The sequence below is a fragment of the Stegodyphus dumicola genome, chromosome 9 (genome assembly GCF_044657685.1).
Source record: "Stegodyphus dumicola isolate Sdum_Otavi_A_Nest chromosome 9, ASM4465768v1".
NCBI classification, from domain to species: Eukaryota; Metazoa; Arthropoda; class Arachnida; order Araneae; family Eresidae; genus Stegodyphus; species Stegodyphus dumicola.
This window is the reverse complement of record NC_140776.1, coordinates 104,881,368-104,907,039: the sequence shown is the minus strand read 5'-3', so window position 1 is coordinate 104,907,039 and position 25,672 is coordinate 104,881,368. Positions and strand designations below refer to the sequence as shown.

Here is a 25,672-nt window from a genome sequence, read left to right as displayed (position 1 = left end):
CGGACCTCTTGAATACGCATTGAATGTGCAGACCACTACACCACGGAGGCGCGCTAAGAAGGCGTGAGTAATACCTTTTAACATCACTGGATAAATTCCTGAATCTTCAAATAATTCGACTGAGAAATCATGGGGTGTTCCTTTTATGATACCATATGATGTTCTATGACATAATTCAAATTTATACAACCATACAGTCGAAAACCAGTCGCTCTTCAATTTAAACTGCAACGCTATGGTTTCTGTCTTTTCCATTAGTTACTAACTCAATTGCTTCTATTTGCTGGTGTGCACGTCCAAGTGTTTTCTCTTTGAACACCCGACTTCATTAAAGTAGATTCCTCCTTTAAATTTTTGCTTTTCGCCCCCTAATTTCTTTCTTAACTTCTACATATGTTTTCAGTGATGACACAAGGAAATGAAGACTTTTCAATTGTTACACTTCCATAAATTTTGTATTCTTGTCAAATTTTTTAAAATACCCGTTGCATCAAATGCGTTTCAGCTGAAGACTGCTTTTCATTTTCTCGACATTTTAACTAAAACTGACCTTTACTAAAAATATGCCAAAGAGTATTGCTTCTGCCTTCTCTTCATGATGTTTCAGATATGTGATATTGTTTTGTCATTTCACGCAATGTTGTTATGGCTTATTGAGCTGTTGAACTTGGATTACTTTTGGCTGTGTCTTGGCAAATTTCAACTTCTTTTATATTTTTAGTATATAGAAATGAGGTCTTTCTGTTCCCTTTTAAAATAATAACTACAGTGGACATTGCTTAAAGAGCATAATTTGTTCCCATGTCTTAGTTGTTATGTGAAACACTAATTAAGCAAAATAATCTTGTCTATTGTAATCTATGTAAAATAGGATAATGCATTTTATTCTGATAAAAAAATTAATTTATAATGGTATGTGGACAATATGCTGCATTGATGGTGCAATTCCATGCAACTGGTGTTGGTTGCATTTGTTAAGATTGTGTATTAATTACTGCATATAAAACAAAATGACATTTATTATGAATGTATGAGAAGTTCTAAAATAATACTGAAGGCGTAGAAATGATTACAGTCCTCATTATGTGAAGATCTTCCTAGTGGCAAGAGTCTCTCTAATTAAGAGTTTAGGAGCATTCCGAGTTCTTGCCTTGTCTGAAATAGTTTGCAGACTGAATTAGTTGTGCCTTCTTAATTTCTTGTTGTAATTTACATTCTGTGACTCATTCTAGTTGAAAAGATATCAGAGGAACAAGAGGATCATTGGTCACCAAAATTCTTGAAATTTAGAGGCTTTGGTGACAGACACAGTGCAGATGGCTCAAATACCTTGGCACTGACAATGAATTTATGATTCTTGTAACATCAGGCGGAACCATAACTGAATGAATTATTGCTTCTCCTATGTCAAAACCTGTCATCTCGTTTCTTGTAACAGTTCAAGCACTGCAACCTATGGGGGGGCTACATGAATTTCTTATCTTTGTGTGGTCCACTGCAGTAATGATGTAATTTATTATTTATAATACATTCTTTTGCTACAGAGTTGTCTAAAGACATATGTTTTTGCCTATGCTTCAAAATTTTGAAAAAAAAATATTAAATAAATTTATAGCATGCATAGCTATTGCCTCATTATTATGGGGATATTTCTGAAAATATGATTCGACAATTTCCTCTGCTTCTAGCCGAGATGCAGGTAGGATCCTGCATACGACATCACAGTGTCTCCATGTCACTCATTCTGTGAAACTGCTCATTAAGAGAGTATTTTTTTTTTACATTTTGTTTTGCTTTCTATATGAATCTGCATTATTAGAGGTGCTCTCCTTAAGTGAGGTTTGACTGCACATGATTTATCATAAATCATTCGGGTATAGAAGTACTTCCTTCATTTACAGTTAGAACAAATTTCCATTTTTTACACAGTAGTTGATGATTTGTACAAAAAGTTGTATGTATGATTTTATATGCTGCTTCAAATCTTCAAAGATAGTGATTTCTTTCTTTTTGCTTGTTAAAAATTCAAGTCTTTATTTATTATTTTATACATGATACGGAAAGATATTTTAAAAGCTGATATTACTTATCAAACAGGTGGTTCCTGTTTTAGAAACACAAATTGAATTTTTGAAATGGTCTCTGAAGTACATACCTGTTTTGCATATAAATATTTCATATTCTATTGGCTGTAAAAAGCTGCAAGTTTTTTCTTCTTTGATATGAATTATATTTTTCATTGTATCATTATGTATTTTAAGATTCCTTTGGTGGTCTTTTATTAAAAACTGAGACCATTTTTTCTAGAAAAGTACAAATATGTAGCCTTCGAATTTAATTTATCATTTACTTCTACACTGAATTCATAAAAAATTTGACAAAAACAAGTAGTGATTTATAACTCGGATAAAAAGCTGTTACTGTGATTTTTTTATATACTTTATTAATTTCATCACTTGCTTGCTTAAGATATTAAAAAAATGCTGAAACAACCTGTGTATTTTTTATCTTTGTCCACAAAGTTTATCAATATTTTCTTATTAGATTTCCTTGTGACTGCCACACTTAGTTATCCAAATGGGCATATCTCTAATCAGTAGATCTACAGCATGCAAATTTCAACTTTAGCCAATGGTGTATGTCGTAGTTACTTCAACAAAGAAGTACTGGTTATTCTTATTGCTTACAATAAAGTTTTAACTTTATTATGATGTTTTGAATAAATTTAAACTCGGCATTAGTGTGCTTCAGTTTACACTTTTCAAAATTACTTTTTCAAAATAATAATAATAATAATAAACATGCTATCACGTTATTATTTGGTGTATGTTCACTGAAAATTTGCAGCTGATTCAGTATTTGTTAACCATAATAATTCTTTTATGCGTTTTGTTAAAGATACAGCATTGATACCATATAACTAGCTACTCATCTTTAAAAGTTATTCATACATGTCACATGAGCTATCATCTTTTCTTAATACACAATGAAAATGGTCAGGCATTCAGGTCTACTCTGATCAGTAGCTTTTTCTAGTGTATAGTAACCATCATCTACTCGTCGCTTACCATGAATCTGCTTGATCAAGTATGTGATGAAATGAGGCATGAAAGAAATAACATAAAGCTAACTGTTGATAAAAATAAAATGTCACAAAGTTACCAGTAATTTATTACATCCATGAGTACCAAATAATGTTTCCCATTTTATTTACTATTTAGAACTTTCTCTGTCACAATCGTATAAGCTCTTAATTCATACTATTAAATCTTTTTCTTCAATATTAAATTTATTGCTTCCATAATAAGAAAACCACCTTGGCACAATTTAGAGATTTTTATAGATGAAAATAGGTAAAAGTTGCATATTTAGCATTTTTTATGACTCCTTTTAAAAAAGATTGCTAAACTATTGATATTTATCGTAAGTGTGCAGACATTATGAACTTAGAAAACACACTTTTATCATTTGAAATATAAATTTTAATTATTAAGTAAGAATTAATAAATTATATGATGTATTAAAAAATTAAATGTTTACATTTTTTCCAAGATCCTTCTATAATTCTTTCATGCTGTTCTCTCCATGTATGCAGTGATATGTTTTTGCTCGAAAAATATTGGAGAATTGTATAAACTTGCCATAGCACACTTGCTAGCTACCAAAAGCATCTCATCATTATTCCCTTTGGTGATTTTCCAGCTAAATACTATATTTCTGTAGAAATGTTACCTTGTTCTCTTGCACCGCTGGCAAATTTCGCAAGCACATATTTTAATATTGATTTTAATGCAAAAATGTGCATGATTTGTCAACAAAAATTGTTGGAACTTGGAATAGGGGAAAAAAAGAGAATGCATACAAAAATGGCAGTGTTGCTTGAATAAAGGATTGTTATGATTCATTGGTTTGCTGAAGAATGGTTTATGTGCATGGTTGCCATTTGTTGAACACATTCTGAAAATTTGTGACTTTTGCTGATGTGGTAGCAATAATATAAGTACCTAAAATTACATCACTGCAACAATTATATCATATTAAATTTTGTTATATTTTTATCAAGTATGGAAAAGTATGACTTTTTTTTTTTTTTTTTTTTTTAAATGTTAAAAATTGTCACAATCTGCAAAGAACTTTGTATTTAAAATGCTTCATAAATTTTATAAATATTAACTTATAATGCAAGTTTACAATTTGTAGCTCTAGTAAAATTAGTTAAATAAAGGTTATAGTTTTTTTTAGTATTGTAATTTTTATTGTACATTTCTTTTTTTTTTTTTTTTTTAAGCATTAGTTACTAGCCAGCCGATCAATTTGAAACCTTCTAAAGTGGTAGCTGGTCATGATCCACAGAAGACTAATGTTTTTCTTCAAATCTTAGGAACAGCAGTGAAAAATAAGGTATTGAATGTTTATTTATAGTATGACTTCAAAGCTAGAACAGCAGTACTAAAGTATTAGCTAATTTTATTTTAAGAGAAAATTCTTTTTATTTTAGTCCAGTTTTTAGTCTAAAAGGAGAATTAGTCCAAATGGGCTATTAGTCTCAAAACAGGAATTTGTGTTGAATCACTATAAACAGGGTATCACTTTTCAGATTGTTGTCACTGTTGAAAATCAAGCATTTAATTAATATTATGAGCAGTTTCAGTGTCATCATTGTTTTATTGTTTTAATACGTTTTATGCATCTGACATCACTATTATTTTCATCATTCTAAAAGTTGTCATGTAAACAATAAGACATACGTAAACTCTCTTCACTTTTTTTGTTAATAAAGTCCAAAATTCAATTAGCCATCACTCTGTTTGTTAATTTTATAACAGGTTAGGGGTTTTAGCGATGTTTAACTGTGCAAATAAATTAACAATGGCTATGTTGACGTATTTGAATCACGGATATTTCTTACTTTCGTTTTCGATTTCAACACTTCCACCTGAACAGTGTGTAGGTAGATGCTACAGTGTACCAATATCCTTTTTATTTTGCTGCATATTTCCTGGTTAATGACAATGTAATATGGAAGCTAAAAATTTTGTTCAGTGTACCAAATTGGAAGGGTTATCCAACTGGACTGATTGGAAATTTGAAATATACTATTTATTTGTGCTCAACGATTGTGTGGGCATCTTCGATAATTCTCTTATCGAGCCAAAAGCTCTGGCAGAAAGCACAAATGAAAAAATGATACGCGAGTACAACGAAGCCGCAAAGGCGAATGCAAAAGCTGCTGTGATCATTCACAGAAATGTATTCCCGAATATATTAAATTTGATCTGTATGCATGGTAATTCTGCACTAGCAATATGGAATCAGTTATTAAGTAATTTTGAGAAGGTGTCAAGCATGAAATTGGACACTCTTCTGCAACAGTTTTTCACTTTTCGGATTGAGAAAGACGAAAGTGTAATGCAATCACTCGCACGTTTACGTACACTGTGGATCTTCAACATGAGCAAGAGTTGAGCGGTGAAGGAAAGTTCCCGTTTTGAACTTGCTAGCACTGCGAATCTTATCTATTCTTCCTGATGACGAATATATCGAGTTCAAATCACTGTGGGACTCAATGCCAAAGACAAAAAAGTCACCTGAAAAACTGATCAAACAGATCAACATGTGGCTGCAAAGAAGAAATCAAGGGCTTAGAAACGAAAGTACGATAACATTTGTGGCAAATGCTAATTATAGCGCAAAACATAGTGGAAAGAAATGGAAGAAGAGTGGTAAGAAACCTCAGATGGTCAGCCAATCCCAACCCTTGACAACAAATAATGCCAAAACAATGAACAAACTTAGTAAGACCAGTGATGGTGTGAAAGGTTTCAATGGCATCTGTTTTCGTTGTAATAAATTCGGGCACATTGGTAAGTTTTGTCCAGTTTTTCCTGACATGCCAACCATGACGAATGGCAAAACAGAGACCTCCTTTGCAAATACTCAATGCAGTGCATTTGCTTTTCAAGAAGATGATTGTGGCCAAAATGTGTGGCTTAAAGACGATGGAGCTACAGCACACATTACAAATTCAGCCGAGTATTTCGAGACGTACCGTCACTTTGACAAACAAGCAGAAATCACAGTCGGTAACACCCCCCCCAACAGAATATCTGTGATATATTTTTAGTATATCTGTGATATATTTTCAGTTGGTTTTAAAAGTATTTATTGTGGATTGAGGTTAAGATTTTTAAGACTCTCTCCATTTTAACCTTTTCCAAAGTTCTTAAACTGTTTCTTTGTCTAGATTATATATGCTGTATATGATTGTATTTAATAAGATTTAAAAAATTTCAAACTGCTGTTTATTCTGTAATGTGTATTCATTTTATTAAAATGATTGTATGGGAACTACCAAGTAGATTATATGGCATCAATGAATATGTCAGTTAATATATTTTAGTGTAAAGTGCAGTGGCTGTCTACTTTTAGGAAAATTTTAGATCAATTCAACAAGAACTGAAAACCTCCATCTATAATTTCAAACAAGATATATATTGATGAAAGTTACTTAAATAAATGGAATAGGGTACAAAAATATTGCATATAATCTCGCAGAATTCCATGTTTTTAAAATATTTTGGTACTTAATAGCCTTTGGTTCTGATTTTAAATGTATTAGCATTGTTTCATTTCACTGAAAACTTATAAAAATACTATTTCTAGTATTGTAAATGTGTACTATGTGAAATATTGTAACATGTTTATCATCAAATCTAATGTTGTTTTATGTATTTTCTGATCATTCCCATCCCTGTCAAAAAATTGTGAAAATATTTTAATGAAGCAATGCAGCATGTCACAAAAAAGTATTAATGTAGCAACCCTTGCTTGTATGATTATGGGTGTAACACATAATCACACAAGCTTTTGAGTGCATGTGGATTTGCACTTTTGAAGTACAGCATTCTGATTAGTATTTTTTTTTTTTTTTTTTTTTCCATCGAGGCCTTACCAGTCCCAGAATGTTCAGTTAAGGCTACTGAAAGCTGGTAATTTGACCAGGCCTTGATTCCAGACAAACAGGCTGTCTCTGTGTTTAATTTTTGTAGTTTTCCTAATGTAATGTGAATAAGAACTAATTTCCTCCAAAAAATACTTCGCAAAAGCTTCTGCTTTTGGCATATGTCCCTTATTTTGCCCTATTCAAATAACCTAACCTTTTTACCAGGGCTGTGGAGTCAGTAGGAAAAATGACCGACTCCTGGAATTTTAATGACTCCGACTTCTTCATAAATATGTAAACATATAAACATTGGTTACAGCTTTTTTTTTAATATAAAACAAGTAGTAGATGCTACAGATAAAAACTGATGCATAGCAAATTTTTTATATTAATTAGCATTTATTATGAAATGGAAAAACTGACATTAGTAATTTCTAAGAAACAGTAAAACTTCGACAAGATCTTCTTTGTTAGAGGACCATAAATCCGATTTGATAAACTCAGAACTGAGAAGAGTCTTTCCACACTGACTTGAATAAGAAGAAGAGTTACGGCTACTTCCTTTAACTTTTCAGGATAGACTTTTGTAAGTTCTAAAAGAGGTGTTTTGCAAGAGCAATCATATTTACAGTGGATGGACAAAAATATGGAAACACCTTGTGAAATGCATGTTTGAAAAGAAAGCTTGATTTTAATGAAATATGTAGGTGGCCCCAGCGTTTTTGACTACTGACGCAACCTATACAACTTCGTAAATGTGCTAAACAGTTCACTTGTTGGCGGAGTACTGTTATGTGAGGTTGTCATTGCATTATGTCAGAATTAACAGACTTTGAACGTGGGCAAATTGTTGGAGCACGTATGGTAGGTGCTTCCATAAGCAAGGTAGCCGAGGTGTTTAGTGTTTCAAGAGGTACTGTATCGAAGATTTATTCCGCATATTTGAAAAGCGGAAAAACATCATCTGCTAAATCACAGCGCGGACGAAAGTGTGTCTTCAGTGATCTTGACAGACGATCATTAAGGGCAATTGTGACGAAAAATAAGAAGACCACAGCTGCAAAAGTTACTGCTGAAATGAATGTTGTGTTACCGAACCCTGTGAGTACCAAAACAATTAGAAGGGAGCTTCATAAACAGGGAATTGCTGGCCGTGCTGCAATTGAGAAGCCACTCATCAGTGATGCTAATGCCCGTAACAGGAAAAGGTGGTGTTTAAGTCATAAAGCCTGGACTAAAGAGCAGTGAAAGCGAGTAATATGGTCTGACGAGTCTTCTTTCACATTGTTTCCCACTTTTGGCCGAGTTTACGTCTGGAGAACGCCATCTCAAGCCTATAATACAGACTGCTTGTTGCCAAGAGTGAAACATGGCGGGGGTTCTGTTATGGTTTGGGCAGCCATATCGTAGTTCTCTGCTAGCCCCATGATAACTGTGTCAGGGCACATGACTGCCAAGACTTATGTGAACATTTTGGCCGATCAAGTTCATCCCATGGTACAAACTTTGTTCGCCGATGGTGATGGTGTCTTCCAAGACGACAAAGCCCCTGTTCACACAGCTCACATTGTCCAGGACTGGTTTTCTGAGCACGAGGATGAGTTGTCTCATCTCCCCTGGCCACCACAGTCACCAGACCTGAATATTATCGAACCTTTGTGGTCTACATTGGAACGGAAAGTGCGTTCTCGTTATCCACCGCCAACATCGTTATCTGAACTTGCCACCGTTTTGCTGGAAGAATGGTATAATATTCCCTTGGCAAACATACAGGAACTGTATTTATCCATTCCGAGAAGACTGCAAGCTGTTTTGGATGCCAACGGGTTTCCTACACCATATTAAGCAAAGAAACATGTTTTTTTAAAGGTGTTTCCATATTTTTGTCCAACCCCTGTATCTATTTCTTCAAAGGCCATGTATAAATCTTGTTTGTATTTTTTCATTTTCATATCTAAAGGTTCTTGGTTCTTTATTTTCATTCGCTTTGCCTTAGCCTTTTCAATATTATCTAAATATTTCTCAAAATCTAATTCATCAGTGGAAGAAGATGATACAGACTCAGTTGCAATATCTGCAGTTTGACTGTCCTGATTTGAATACTCCAGTTGTTCTGAGAATAATTTCATTCTTAACGAAAGTTCATAGATGGCTTTCTTTGCCTTTTTAATTTGTTTGTCATCCAACAAAATTCAGCGTTTTCTATCTACATATATTGAACGCAGCACAATCTTATTGTCCAGCAAACTAGTTTCTCTTTTCTTCTTTGAAGAAATGATTCCTTCTGCAATAAACCCTCCATTTCAGGAAGAACAAACATCACATTCTTCCAGTCTTGCCTCTTGTGAATTCTTTGGAATGTAGCTTTTTTGTGGCTATATATGGTGTTGAAAGAAGGATTTCCAGTTCTGCAAGTTCATTCCACAGTCTTTCTGTTAGTAAAATATTAGGGTTATTTACATCTTCTGAAAAAGTTCTTAATCCTAACAACCATTTATATCATCAAGTATATACTTCTCCATTGTGTTGCTCGTTTTCCTGCTCACTTCCTAAGAATGGCATCAATTTTGGGAGTTCTTGCTGCTTACCTAAATTCACCAATGAGATTAGTAACTAAATGAATCAGTTTAATCAATAATGGCAAATATCACATCCTTCCTACTCCCTTATATTTTTTTACTAATATGCCAATAGAATAGAAAATAACTATTTATTAATGTATATAGTCCATAAATAAAAATATTAACTCAGTTTGTCATTAATTTTTTTTTTTTTTTTTTTTTTTTTTTCAATTCACTTTAATTTTATTTCAAATTCAAACTGTCCAACAAAAACTGGAGTCGGAGTCAAAGTGTTTTTTAGTGACTCCAACTCTGATTCCTGTTACCCAATTCCGATTCAGACTCCACAGCCCTGCTTTTTACAGTGAATGCATTTGTTTTTATGATAATTAATTGTAATGAGATTGTAGAGTTACCCAGTTGATTAAAAAGGGAAAGAAAGAAAACATTGCATTTCTTCAGAAATATGCTATTTTCCCCAATAATAGAGGATACAAAAATTTACATTCTATAAAGATGTACACTGCGAGGGGGGAAAAAAATAAAATGGGACAGTTCTATATTTCTCATTCTACTGGGCCGATTGATGAAATTCAAATTGCATTTTTCATGTCTCGAAAGCACCACTTAAAATATATGCAGTACAAAGCCCGAATCCGGACGGCTATCGTCCGGAATGATCTATAATCTGGACCTCAAAGCCACAAACTTTATGCATGCACATGTTGAAAAAAAATGTTTAATAAAGTAAATAAATAAATATTAAGCTTTTTTTTTTGTAAAATTTAATACCTTTTAGATCATAATTGCTCTTTATTTCATAAATTACGGTTTCATATTTTTAATTGTATAATTTCTGCATGCCATCTTACCAGATTTAAATTGATAATCTATAATCCGGAAAAACCCCTAATCCGGAATCGCCGAAGTCCCGACGTGTCTGGATTACGGACTTTGTACTGTATTAGATTTATGTATAGCACTATTCTAACATAGGTATTTTGACACAAAATCGGACTTTTCTAAAATAATATACCAATATTTTTTCGATATTACGATTCTGTGACTCAAATTATGCCAGACTGCCAAGTTTTGCAAAAATTCCATGAGTAGTTTTTAAAAAATTAGTTCTCAAAATTTTAACTCCTCAGTGTTAATTGAATTTGGTATATATTTATTAATATCTCTTTTTTTATTAATTTTTTTTTATTTTTTCTTTCACATTTCGAAATATAGGTTCATTCCAAATAAAATTCACTCATTTTTTATGATTTGTTTTTAAAACTTGTATTCTTAAATAATTTTTTTTTAATTTTTCGAAAATATTTTTGTATTGTAACCTATAAAAGTTTTACTATCACCTTTAAAGTAGGTGTATTTCTAAGCATACCTGCAAAAAATTAGAGTTTTTTATTCTAAGATATATACGAATTTACATATTGGCGAGTTTTGAAATTGGGCATCTTTTTTTGAGCGATAATAATGCCAAATGTGGTTTATGGATTTTGTTAGTGAATTGCCGCAGCTATTTTTAACCTTAAATTTCAAATAAATTTTTACCGAAAATTAATTACATGAATTTTTCCCCACAATGATGTGTAATAAATAATTATTAATACTATATGGAAAGCTATTTTTTTAATTATAAATGATATTATTCAAATTTTTAACTTTTTTTCTGGAAAATTACTTTCTTTCTTCCCCCCCCTTTTTTTTATATTTGTAAGAGTAAATTTTTATCTTTGCCGTGTTATCGTGTGTTGCTTTACTTTAACTTCATTTAAATTGAATTGTCTAAAATTGAGAAAGTTTGTTTGATGTTTATTTTCACAATGTTTTTAAGCAAACAGAAAGTTGACAGTTTGGGGTCATGTCCCAGCTTTAAAAAAATATATATATAAATACAAATTTTTACATTAATTCTCTTAAAATGTTTTAAGTAGTAATTTTCTCTCGTGTTATATATTATATAAAAAACATGCTCTTTAATATAGAAATTATTAAGCTTAAAAACTCTAAATAATATGATTTAGATTGTTTGCAACCGATATAAGAATCAGGTTACTCGGTGATACAGGATAAGCACTGCTGAAGTGGTTTATTTCTTCCTTATTTAACAAAAAATTTTTAATTCTTTAATTTAAATCTTTTAACATTTATCTTTTCGACTTTGCTTTAAACTTCATTTATAGTTAAAATGTCTAGAAAATGAAAAGCAGGCTTCAGCTGAAACGCATTTCATGCAAATGATATTTTAAAAAATTTGTCAAGAATGCAACAATTGAAATATCTTTTTTTTCTTGTGTCAGCTCTGAAAACAAATGTAGAAGAAAAGAAGGAAATTAGTGGGGAAAAAAGTAAAAATTTAAAGGGTAACCTACTTTAAGGAAGTTAGGTGTTCAAAGAGAAAACACTTGGATGTGTACACCAGCAAGTAGCAGCAATTGAGTTTGTGCTGGCAGATATCGGTAAGATAAAAACGATATCATTGCAGATTAAAGAGAACAGGGACTGGTTTTTCGACTATATGGTTGTATGAATTAAAATTTTGTCATAGAACATCATATCATATCATAAATGGAGCATCCCATGATTTCTCAGCCGAATTATTTGAAGATTCGGGAATTTATCCAAGGACTTAAATCTTAAGATTAATCTAAAGACGTTTTCCCTCTTGATAAAACCAGTCTTTCCTTTCATCTCATGCCTTCAAAATGCCAACCCTCTAAAGACTGATAAAGGCTGTGACCAGATACTGATGAAATGGATTGAATTGGATTATTAAGGCAAAGCAGGGCTATCTGCCTAAGAGGAGGAGTGCCTTCACAAAGAACTTTCTAAATAAAACCAGCTCATATACACATTACACATGAGAAAAATCATGAAAACGCCCAAGCAATCAGCCCGTTTGCCAGGATTTGAACTCCGGAGTGAACTGCCAGTGTTCAGCGACCTTAACCACTCAACAGTTTGTGGGCCCTTATGAAATGGAAGGCAATAACTTTATTTAAAATGTCAGAAATAGCAAGATGTTTTGAAAAGTTGGATGCTTTTAGTAATATTCTACTTGCAGAATGCCTGAAAAAAAAAGAGCAAGCCAATAAGAAGAAAAAATAAATTTTTGCATAAAATTTAGTATTTTGTTTAATTAAAATTTTTTAAATTTTGTGATATTTGATTCTTGCGATCTGAAAAAAAAAAATTGACTAAAATATGACTAACATCTTAAGAAACTAAATGTAGGAAGATAAAATTGTATAAAGCAATGATAAAACTGGCTAAAGCAATGTATGCAAGTCATCCTAAGTTAAAATGTCGGATATACATCTCTCTTATTTATATATCTTTTCTGAACGAAACATTAAAAGGCATGTTAACTGTGCTTTACTGTATTTTCTCTTTTAATATATGCAGTTTTCAAATGCACCTTATTCTGGGCCACAGAGTATTTTTCCGAAAGAAACACAATTCAAATAAATAAAATAAAATTCTAAAAAAATTATATTAGTAAATATATTTAAAATGTGCAATTCGAATGATTGAATAGAAAATTTTAAAACAATTATCTGAAGAGACAATGCAACATAAACAATTAAAAATAAAGTCTAAAAATTTAAAAATTACCTAAAATAATAACTATGACTAAAAAATAAAAAATATAGAATAAAGAAAACTATTTGAAAAAATTTTTTAAAATCTGAACGTTTTCGGATTTTAAATCCCCCCTTTTTTTTAATGTTTTGTGTGTTAGCTTTATTTATTAAATATCATGTTCTTTGCACTTAAGCCATAAAATTCAGTTCAACAGCAATGTCACAAAATGATTTTAAAATGAGCATATCTTTAGAATTTCCGATACACAGTTCCGCACACAGGAGATAAAAAGGTCCCCCCCCCCGGTAGAGTGCTGCCATTGCTCATTTTTAAATGGTTGAGAAAAACTATGCAAAACAATTAAAATTAGTTTCAAAAAAGAAAAAAAATTACTTAAAATAATAAAAATTATAATTAAAAATATAATATAAAGAACATTATTTGAAAGAAGAAACAGAGTCACTTTTCTTCTGCTCACGCACAATGTAAAAAGTGAAAGGAAAATAGGTTGCCATATATTAAGAAGTTCGCCAAATGAACTATTCTTGGCACAAACTGAAAAAAAGTGGCAACGTAAATTTTTTAATTTCTCCGTAAATTTCGCAGCAAATTTTACAAAATTTAATAGTATTTAGGCATAATTTGAGTTGTAGAATCAAAATATGTAAAAAATTTGGTATGTTATTTCAGAAAAAGTCCGATTTTGTGTCAAAATACCTATGTTTGAATAGTGCTACATATAAAATGTAATATATATCCCAAGTTGTGCTTTCAAGACATGAAAAACGCAATTTGAATTTCGTTAATCGACCCAGTAGAATGGGAGAGATAGAAATGTCCCCCTTTTTTTTTCGCAGTGTACTTTTTAAACAACAAAATTTTATGGAAATCCAGTGTAAAAAATTGCAAATTGTTAGAATGCGAGTCAAAAATTGGTTAGAAGATGACCATATCTTGTTTATGACAGTTGTTTGCTTTGTTGTTGGACAGAGGAATATACACATGAAATTCTATGAAAAACACTACTATCAACTGGTGTAATTACCGCCAAGAATTGTGTGCATCTTGTATGGAAAAAGAAGGATATGAAAATATGTTCACTTGAGTTCACTTAAAGTATGTTACAGTTGTATGAGGGCATTGGATACATCATTAAAATAGATGTAAGGATACCTAAATATACATTTCTCTTCGAAATTGCTAGCACATTTGTAACATTTTGGCATGGAAGCGATAATCAGAAAGTACCCATTTTTCTTTCTAAAATTAGCATGAGTATAAGACTTGAATTTATATATCATCTTGAGTGCTGTAGATGATTTTGATGAGGAAACCTGTACGGATTTTATGATTTAGAAATCGCCAAGGAAGTTACTGTTAAATTCTTTCAGGAAGAAGGAATTATTTATAGTGAAAAATTTTATTCTGTTAACTGCAAGATTGAATAGGGCTGTAACTATTGATCATGCCAAGTGAAGAAAGAATTCTGAACTTGGAATTGGTTCAATAAAATGATATATTTCAAGAACCTGTTTTTATGTTTTCAAATATTTCATAAATTTTCTCAAATATTTGTGTACTGTCATGCCTTTAAGCAACAACACATCTTGAATATACCATCAAAGATGTTTTTACTATTTAATGTTATTTATTTATCTTTGAGACAACTGCTGCTCCCTTAATGGGAAAATATCTGTGTAATATAATATCTATATCACACAACTATAACATACTTTAAATGAACATTTAATAATTTTCTTTCAGCTTGATAGCAAAGAAGCTGTAGAAAAAGTATTGAATGAAAAAATACAGGGATCACCAACAAAAGTGCCGAAAGAACGTCGAATGTCTGTAGATAAACGTGCAGTAAGATCAGCATTTCTTATACTTTATTAATAAATAGCTTATTGTTTTAGGTGCTTTTAATAACTATGATTTTGGAGGTGAAGTAGAAGTTTTTTTTTTGAAATTGAAAACATTATACTTTTATTTGGGATATGAAAGTTATTTAAGGTATTTTATTTTATTTCTATTTTTTATTATAATTATTATTACTTTTCTTTTTCTTTCTTTCTTTCTTTCTTTTTTTTTTTTTTTTTTTTTTTTTTCCCCAGGTATGAATTTAGAATTTTGGGGGGGGGTTTCCCATAACAACTAAATTTTCTCTATGAAAGGTTGCAAAACATCAGACTTAAACCTTCACCTCCATGTTTGACAACAGGATTCAGTCCTGAGGCCTTTTTGTCTTCCAGATATAACCAGATCCAGATTTTTTACATTCTCAAATTCAGAATTTCCAGATTTGGGAAATATAGACTCTTTAATCAGTAGAACCTGTAAAATCAAAATCTTTTCCAAATTTTATTTTTAAATATGTAAATAATTCAGAGCTTTCATAAATTTAAAACTTTATATAAAGTATAACTGAGCAACAGTTTGCTCCAGAATTTTACCAGATGCTATGTTTAAAACACTATGAGTACAAACATTTTGCAAATAATTGTTCCAATCTATTGTTGTTTTGTCAGCTAGCTGTTCTTTTCGCATTCAAAATGTTAATTCTTTTGGTGAGCTGTAATATACTGGAGTGTAGTCACAAATATGATTCTGCACCCCTTTAACTCATGTTCTTCAAAATGCCAGAAGTAAATGCAGTCAAAAGTCATTAATCCGGACTCATCGGAACTTCGATTCCGGATTATCGATTTTTCCGGATTATAGATCATCAGTTTAAATCTCGTAAGATGGCATGCAGAAATTCTAAAATTAAAAATATGAAATCGTAATTTATGAAATAAAGAGCAATTATGATCTAAAGGGTATCACAATTTACAAACAAAAAGCTTAATATTTACTTGTTTACTTTATTAAACATTTCTTTCAATGTAAGTTGTTTAAGTTCCTTCGTTTTATGTGATAATGCTTTCTCTTTAATTCTATAAACAGACATAATTTCTTGTTCAGTTGCAAAGTTCCGCTGTTCAAGTCCCGTTAATTGCTGTGCCGAGAATACCGACTAACTTGTCAATCGAAATTTTTTCGTTTTCACTAACCTCTCTGTCACATTCTTCATGTCTTTATCCATTTTTTGCAGCAATTCCACTTTTTGTTTGTTGGACATCGAAACATACTTTCGTTTTGTAGATCCTTTGGAAGTTCCAGCATCGGAAATTCTATTTGACATAATCGAAAGTTCAAGTTTACTTTTATAAAATTGCTCTTACAGTCTGCAAAAAATAATAAGCGGGATCCAATTCGAAGTTTAAGGAACAACGCAATCATTAACATTAACTGAAATATATAATTAGATAATTTTAGCTTACACCGTCCTTTATACATTAAACGTGCAGGCGAAAACGTATTCTGCACATGCGCACACGCATATGCGCAGTAGTGAAGGTCTTATGCGCGCGCATAAAACGCCTGTGCGCATGTGCCAACACGGCGCATGCACAGAAAGTTTTTAGCTTTGACGTCCGGATTATGGGTGTCCGAATTAACGACTTTTGACTGTACAACAATAATAGTTAATTTATATCCTTCTTAACAGAAATAAAAGAGGGCTTACAGAGATTCGATAAAAATTACATCAGATGAAAGTGCAGATGTTATGAGTATGTAGTGACATGATGCATATCCATAACTGTTGCTAAATTTTGGTGCCTGGTGACACTTTCATGGCTGATGGGGTGATATGTAAGTACCAAACAATAAATGAAATGCATTGGATTAATGAAATTGTGGAAATTTAAATCATTTACTTTTAGTGGTTTTCAGCATAATTTTTCTCATTCGATTTGATTTGTTCTGAAGTGTTTTAATCTACTGTAAATATTTGTGGAAATGTATATGAAGATTCAATCAGTGTTTAATAAGTTAATGTTTGTGTTTAATTTTGCTCCAAATGAGTATGATACATAGCTATGTTTAGCCACACAATAGTATAATTATTTATTTTATCTTTATTGTGTTTAAAAGTACATTCATAAATAAAATAAATCTCTCCTTCACAACTCAAAATTTTTTTCTGTGTAAACATGTAAGAAAATTGCAGAAAGAAATTAGCTATAAAACAAATAGTTTAGAATATATAATTAAATAGTATTCAAATGGAAATGCTCCTATCAAAAGTCTAAATTTTATTTAAAAAGAACTAATTTGTAAAAAATATAAAATGAACATAAAGAAGTGAAGAATGGAAGTAAAAAGAAAAATTGTCTGTCAAGCATTAGCTAATAGTAGTAGTAAAGCGATTTTTATTTAAATGCAAATCAAATGAAAATTTGAGGATTAAAAGAAAATGAACATTTGAAAGGTCAGTGAGACAAAGCCGACTTATGAGAGTGAATTAGCTTATCTCTCTCCCTAATTGTTCAGACATTGTGTTTTGTCCTTGTCAGGTATATGCAATTTAAAGGAACTTTTTTTATTCATCTAATAATCAATGTACCAAAATAAGCAAACCTGTAGGCATGTTTGAGAATTACCCTACATGATGTAAATTTTTTTAATACAGTATTTTAAAAACGAAAAAAGTGAAAGAAAATTACTTAAGTATTTAATAATAATAAATTCAAGATATCCAAACATGTAAATAAAATGTTTACAAAAAGAAGAATACTCTGTTACAAAAATATTCAATTAAATGAATAGGGTCATATGTAAAATAATAAAAAAAAAAAAGGCCAGAAATTTGTTTTAAAAATTTTTTCTGGCCTTTTTTTATTATTCGATTCGAAAGTTTATATTATCTTACTTCAGTACAAAGAACAGCTCAACTAACTAATGGTGTTTTTTTTTTTTTTTTTTTTTTTTTTTTTTTTTTTTTCAAAATTTCAAGGATTAGTGTATTTCTTTTCAGTTGCCAGATTTATAAAGGCAGTATAATTAGTCTGAAGGCAAAAAAACTGCTAGTAAGCTATGAAATGGTTAGACAGTGCTACTAACTTTTAATTTGAAAGCATGTAAATCTATTTTTAAAATTTCTGGCAAAAGTAATGAAAAGAAATAAGATAGAGAACAAGGTAAAATTCTTTTTTTTCCATCAGAATCGTATGTTCTGTACGACCATGGCACTGACTTAGGAAAAAAATAATCTCAGATGGTTTGAAAATTACCAGAAACGTATTTTTCGTAATTCTAATTTAAACTTATAATCTATATTTAGGTCGGTTTCAACAAACTCAAATTTAAGACCGAATGTTATGGGACAAATGCATTGTGTTATCTTAGGGCTCGTGCTTCTGTGAACAACCGTATTAAGAAAGACAAAATGATAAACGGAGCATTTAAGTAATTAATCTGTTTATTCAATTTAACTTTATGTGCTAGGTTAACTATTATGTAACAAAAATAAAAAGAACATATATTAAGGAAAATCATATCTCCACATAAGTAAGGGGTATTCAGTTTCTTTCCTGGCACAGAAAAGCTGATTACATTTATCTAGCATTATCACTTCATTCTAATAAATTAAGCTACTTGAACATCTACTTATATTTTTATGATATTTTCAATAACTGTCTAACAGTTCATTTCAAGCTAACAGTTAATTTAATGTCAAAGATACCGACATCAAGAAAAGATAGTGAAGAAAATTCCAGCTGCTCATTCATACAAAACTTTAACAGTTAATCAGATTAGATGTAAACTAAGACAATTAAAAAAAAGAAAGAAAAGAAGCTTATGTAGGAGAACCAATCTTGCTGATGATGCCCAGTGCTAAGATGAAAACAGGTCCTTCGATGGGTTGGGAACAAAGCCTAGGCCGGCGATTCTGCTGTATAAAAAAAATCTCCCTATGAGAATCCGGCTCCTCCAGAAAAAACCTGATGAGAGCATTTGAAGGAAGACGCACGAGGTTGAGATGTCTAGTCCAGGAAAAAGGTCAAGAGGCATCGCCAGATCCGCCGTGTTGAAACACATACGGGAAGCACAGTGATTAGATGTGTATGAAGAACATTTGGGATATTTCACACTGGTATAACTAGCACAACACTTAGTTACCAATATTGATGGGAAACTCTCCTGAAACATTTCTGTGCCTATATTAGCATTTCACAAGTAGATGCTCCAGGCTTTCAGACTCGGTGAAAATACATCTCTTCCTTGGCTCATATGGTCAGACTACACGTGCCACAAGATGATACTAATTTCATGCTAGGCTCCACATAAAATTTTGGCTGAGCATTCAACAGCTCATAAAATTTAATTCATACACCTCTCCACTGGATTCAAGTAGAAGAAAAATTCATCTCGACACTACACCTAACACCAAGTGTGTCTAAAACATCTGCTCCACCAAAGCTACATTTACCTGATTGGCATAGCAATCGCTTATCAAGTCTGACTGTCCAAACTTCCAATGGTAAGAACAGTCAGGGAGCATAACTGAAGCTACTACACCATTAACAGCCAAGGAACAAGTGGCTAACGCTCAGAAATCCTACGCATGATCACACAAAAACCAGGATACCAGAAATTATGAATTTTGCATTCCCTAAACACGATTAAAATCACTATTCTGCTAAATCAGTCAAAAACAACCTTTTGCACAAGCACAGCTAGTCAAACTAGTAGCCAACAGTGGACACCACCTCGCCGAAACTTGTTTACCTCCTCGCGGAACTTCACATTTACCCTTTACTGAAAGACAACACATACACTAACCCCCCTTAAGATAAGAAACAATGGATAAAGCTTCGAGAACATTCTCCGCTTCCTGTATTTTGCAGAATAGAATGACACAGCAAAAATCTGCATCGTTAACTCTCCTGATTTTGCATGTACAAATTATTTCCCTATTTCACAAATTTTCCAATTAAATTTAGCAAACAAAAATTAGCATTGAAGCACTAGTTTTCAGATCAATAATTTAGGGAAAAATACCAAAATAAAACTATTAACCCCAAAGCACAAAGAAACAAAATAGATTAGAATAATTCCAGTTTTCCCAAATAATTACAATTACCCTTATTTCTTTTCTTAGCGAAAAAATTCAGACATTTTTTCTACATAACACATATTAAAAATAGTTGAGTAACCTGAGTCATGTATCATGAAAAGAATTTAAGTCAATTTCGAGTTTTTTTGAAGTAGTGTAATCATGCGGCATGAAAACCTTGTAGAAACTCTCAGTTATTCGTATTTCAAAGTTGATAGATATGGAATATTAGCATAACATGTTCTACTAATGTGCTATATTTGTGTCATATCCTGATTTTGCATATGTTCTACAAAACATGACGTAATTATGTAGTATTAGAATGTCAGTTTAAACTAGGCATATATTGCTAGGTGTGTAGATTTCATTTTACACCTGTATACTTTCCCTTTGTTGGAACTATATAAAATATAAGGGAATGTTTTTTATTTGAGGGGGCAGAATATGAAATATTTTAAATATTTTCTCCTTCATGCCTTGAGATTCAATTTTAAATCAATCTGCTTTTAAATGTATAGTATATGTTTTTGATGCTCTTATTTAACTCCAGTTTTATTTGAAATAAAAATTTAGGTATGTCTGCAAGAGAAGCATACCAATATGGGAAAAAAAAATTAGCTCCCTCTAAAAAAAAAAAAAAAAAAAAAAAAAATTTCCTCACTGCCATAAATTTTGTACCAATCAGATCAGAACAATATGTTTTCAGTAGATACTGTCAGACCTCATTTAAGAGGTCATCCTTGAGTAACTGTTTTCTGCTGTTGTAAGAATAGGCCTTTTTGGGTACAAATCAGCAAAATATTTAGTACTTAAGAATTATCTTATCGTGTAACCATGAATGTTGCTCAAGATCCTGCCAAAATTGTACCAATTGTTCCTGTGGAATTTTGAGCCACACTTGATAGATTCAGTGATACCAAAGTTTTTATCTGGCTCTCCAAAGAGCTCACTTTGAAATTGACTACCACAATCAGTTGTGATCTGCGCAGGTACACCAAAATTAGAGATCCAGCCTGCATAAAGAGGAATGGCATCGTTCTCTTCCTGCATATCTTTCAATGGATAGGCTTAGGTCAACGAGTATACTTGTCAGTGCATGTCAGTCAGTAAAACGTTCCTTGAGATGAGAAAAGAGGTCCAATCAAATCTACTTTGATATGCAAAAAACATTCATCTAGAACTATAAAAGTAATTAAGAGTATTCATGACAAGGTACATTAGCCTTTTGACATTCTTGAATTCTGATGCAAGTTTTAGCGAATTTCATGACACCCTTTTTCATTCCAGGCAAGACAAATTTGTCACTGAGCAACTTCAGTATTGCTTTAGGTCTAGAATGAGAAAGGTTATGCAGAGCTTAAAAAAAGCAATTTTTCTATGACTGTCTGAAACAAAAGGACAGATTTTATCAGTTGGAATCTAGTAATGTAGTTCTGTGAAACTCTCAGGCATTTTTAACTTCTTTAGTTGAACAACTGAATTTTCTTTGTTTAAAAAGGATTGGAGTATGGTGTCACTCTGTTGCGCTTGCAACATAGAGTCATAGTTAATAGGAATTAGATTAGTAACCATTTCGAAGCGAGAAAGAGCATTGGCTAGTCCATTTTCTGCAGCACTCAGATGTTGAATATCAATAGAGAACTGACCTATGAAATTAAATTCATCAATTTATCAAAGGGAGAGTTTGTCATACTTTTGAAAAAATGCTTTTGTAAATGTCTTATAATCTGTGAACACTGTAAAGTTCGTACCTTCAAGCAGATATCTGAAGTAATGATTAGTGGCAAATATCACCAAAATGACATCTGTATCATATATCTGTATTATGTTTATTTCTGTACAATATCACATAGTTTTCATGAGATGAACCATAGTGATTCCCAAGTTTGTATGTTAAGTTGCTGGAACCCTTGGGCTTTTTCTGAGGCATTGCGCTTAAGGTCAGTTTTCTTTTTTTGGATCTTGATGCATTAAATTTGTAGCTTGTGTGAAAAGCTGTTTACAGAACTCGGAAGCACTTCGTACTAATTCATCCTAAACCAACTGCCATCTGTCTAGTGATCTAAGGGTGTTTGGCCATTTTTCTTACAACTTTCCAACTTTCTGTTTAAAAGAAGTTGAACTGCATCAGTACTGAGATTTAAATATCGCCTACAGAAATTAAGTATTCCTACAAAACATCTGTGTTCATTAACAGTTTTTGATTTAAAAAAATCTTGAATTACTTTATTTTTTTTTTTTTTTTTTTTTCTGGTAAGAGAGTAATTTCAATTTTGGGGATAAAATGGCCTAAAAAATTTATGCGTTCTGAAGCAAATTTGCATTGCCTGTATCATTTGCTGCTACACATGGTCTTCTAGTTTCTCACTTTAGATTTTCAAGGATTGTTGCATTTAATGGCTTTCTCACCAAACTTGCTGTGGTACTAACACATGGAAGTTTTTTCATTTTGTTTATTCATGGGCAGGAATCTAGATCTAGAATTAGAACGATCCCGAAAGTGAGATTGAATGCGAGAATACAATGTAAAGAGTTTATCTACTTTTTTATTGAAATCGGATATTTGTTTCTGCGAATTATCTAAAGCGTCACTTATATCATTAGCATTAGTTACTTTCAGTTTGATTTACATGGCATGAAGCTGACCAGGAGTTGTGGTGTCAGAGATTTTGTCAACCATACTTGCTAATTTGTTTTAAATTCGATACCAGAAGAGGCATGGTTTGCATCTGGGCTGGAGGACACTGAAGCCACAAAAATTTTAATAATATGGTTCCGACAAAATTTCAGCCAATTTATGCATTTGTCAGAGTAAACCAGCTGGGTGAATCTCTCTCTCTCTCTTTTTTTTTTTTTAAATTTCAGAGTCCAAAAATTTCAGTTAGCCTTATTGTAAGAGTTTCATATGTATCAATAACTGAAGGAGGATCAATTATCTTACTGACCTGACTTAATATGTTGGTCTCAGTGTATTGCACCATGATATATTTTGTGGTTTTGGCAGCTATCCCACTGTTTATGAAGTAGCTTTCAATTTTTAGAAACCGTGTACTTGGATTGTTTTTCCAGAATGGCACTTTAACAGAAATTCTGTTGATTTCAGGTGCTTGCATTGAAACAATGGTTTCATCATTTACTATCATGTTCAAACTACTAAAAATGTGTTCTTAACGTTCAAATTCTCCAGTTTGGAGGTTTTTAGGTAATTATTAAACATCAGTTTGTGCAGAATAAATACATTTAATAAATCAAAATAAATACATAGCATTAGAATAATATTAATCTCAGGAATGAACAGAGTGTGAAAATGAACTTGTAAAACAGAAAGGAATAGTTCTTTTTGCAAGTCGAGATTTTTAGTATGAATGCGCCAGAGGGAAAAATCAGGACGTAGACATCAGCGTGTTGAGAAAGGTAAAACCCTACACAGTTATAACAGAATGTGTATAAAAAATGTATATCTTTTTACAACATCCAAACTTTTATAAACCTTTTATTGATGTTTTCTGATACATTTCCTTGCACTCGTATTTGAAACTCTGGAGGAAATTGGTCTGCATATTATCCCATTCACTTTTAAATTTGGCTATCATTGAATTATAAAAACTGGAAGAGATTCTTCCAAAGTTGTGCTCATCATCCCTGCAGAATTCTGAAGGAACTTACACTTCTTTATTTAATAAATAATCAGTATTCAACTTGCTGATTTTCGTATTTTGTGAAAAGCTTTCACGATCATGAAGTGATCACTTTGTAAAAAGACTTTCTTTGATTTCTACTATTTTTATTAGGCTCTTCGATTTTACCAGAAGCTATACTTAAAATGCTGTTAGTATAAATTTCCTGCTGGTAATTCTACCAGCCTACTGTTCTTTTGTTGGCCATATTGAGCTGGCGACATTGGCTCCTTTAAAATCCACTTCATTTTTTTATGGTAGATTCCCATAATTTTGAAAATAATGCACTGCTTGTTGTTCTGTAGAAAGCAGATCTCAGACTTAAATCACTTTTTCAAAACACAAGAGAAATACAATAACAGTTAATTTATATCCTTGTTGATCCTGTGCCATGTGGCCTCATTCAGTGTCGGTTCGATGTAATGTTGATCCTTTGAGTGTAAGACTTTTGGGTAGTAAGAATATAGTTGCAGTCTAAAGAAAAATTTTGGCTGAAAAATAAACCTCCCTTTCTTTTGGAGAATGAATAATTTCGTTCTTCCCAAGTGTCTGAATGCGACCTGCTATCTGGTATCAGGACACCCAAAAGAGGTTGGGACTAATATACGTTATATAAAACAGAACATTACTGATATACATTATATGAAAAATGTATAGGAAGTGAGGCAGGGACAAAAAGAGGATCTGTTGTAATAAATAAAGCGATTTTTTTTTTTTTTATCTGGATGACCTGATAATGAGGCTTGATTTGTATATTTCATCGACTTTAATGTAAAATTTATGTTGATCCAAATAATCTCTTCTAATTATGTTTTTTGTTGTTGTATATATTACATAATGTGTTATGTATGTTATTTTTGTGTTGCATTTATATAATAACAATTGTCTTTTGAACTGTAACTAATTTGGGAAAAAATTCCAGAAAGGAGCAAATGAAAAAGCTCATACTCGTTCTCTGACCAAAACCATTGATCCTGCAAAAAAGAGCTCTGTGTCTAATCAAAGCAAAGAGACAACCAAGAGTAAAGATGGGGAAAAAACAAAGGAAAGACCCAAAGACTCGAGAAAAGACAGGGAAAAGTCTCGTGAAAGAACAAAGCACAAAACAGACGATTCGAAAAAAACAAAAGATAAAAGTTCTAAACTGAAGGAAGATGTTCAGATAGATGACGAAATGAAAGTGGAACCTATGATGGATAGAGGCATAAACGATTCCAATAACAATGTGGAAAATAATGTTATTTCTGAATTGCAGTTAAATGAAGTGCCATCCACTAGCACAATGATGAATGGAGAATCCCAAGAAAAAGTAAGAGAGTATGCAGTAATAAAAATGTTTAATAATTTATTATTTGCACTTTCAGTAGTATTTTTTTGGGGGGAATACATAATTTAAAATGAAGTATTTTCTATTATTTAATGTATTTTTATATTTTTTACTTTGAATTGAATTTGCATTACCTTCATAAAGTATTATGTATGCAGCGAAACCTCAGTTGTCAAATGTAATTCATTCCTGAATGTCATTTCTCACCCAAAAGACTTTTAAATTGATACTATTTTCTCTGTTGGAATTAATGTAAATGGTCATAGTTGTTATTACAATTAGTTTAGTAAAAATTACCAAAGTTCAAACTCTGACAATTGCAAGAGTAACATTCTTTACATGCAAATTCTTCAGTTTTAACAACAAATGTCACCATTTTCATATGTGTTCTTGTTGTTGTCTTCCAGATTCCAATAATGTTATACCAAGATTGTGATACTTTTTGTCTGAAACAGAGTTTTTAAATATATGCTTGTGCAATTTGCTTACAGTGTTAAAAACTGTGGTAACATTTTCCCAGAAATACACTATTTTGCTGCAAAATTGCTAAGAAGGGAACTTCCTTTGAATCTGTTCTCAAAATGATTGCCAGAAAATTTTCAGCAGAACAAAAGAAATCAAAACCCG

General features: G+C 31.7%; 1 protein-coding gene across 3 annotated transcripts in view; it reads left to right on the top strand.

Annotated features, from left to right (window-relative positions):
* LOC118200808 (TRAF3-interacting protein 1-like) overlaps nt 1-25,672 on the top strand; it is a 90,048-nt gene that overhangs the window by 6,885 nt on the left and 57,491 nt on the right. For all 3 annotated transcript variants that reach the window (XM_085823858.1, XM_085823857.1, XM_085823856.1), the window contains exons 4-6: nt 4,289-4,401; nt 14,863-14,964; nt 24,641-25,027. In XM_085823858.1, coding sequence (XP_085679984.1) covers nt 4,289-4,401; nt 14,863-14,964; nt 24,641-25,027 — 602 coding nt within the window. The remainder of the gene's footprint in view (nt 1-4,288; nt 4,402-14,862; nt 14,965-24,640; nt 25,028-25,672) is intronic.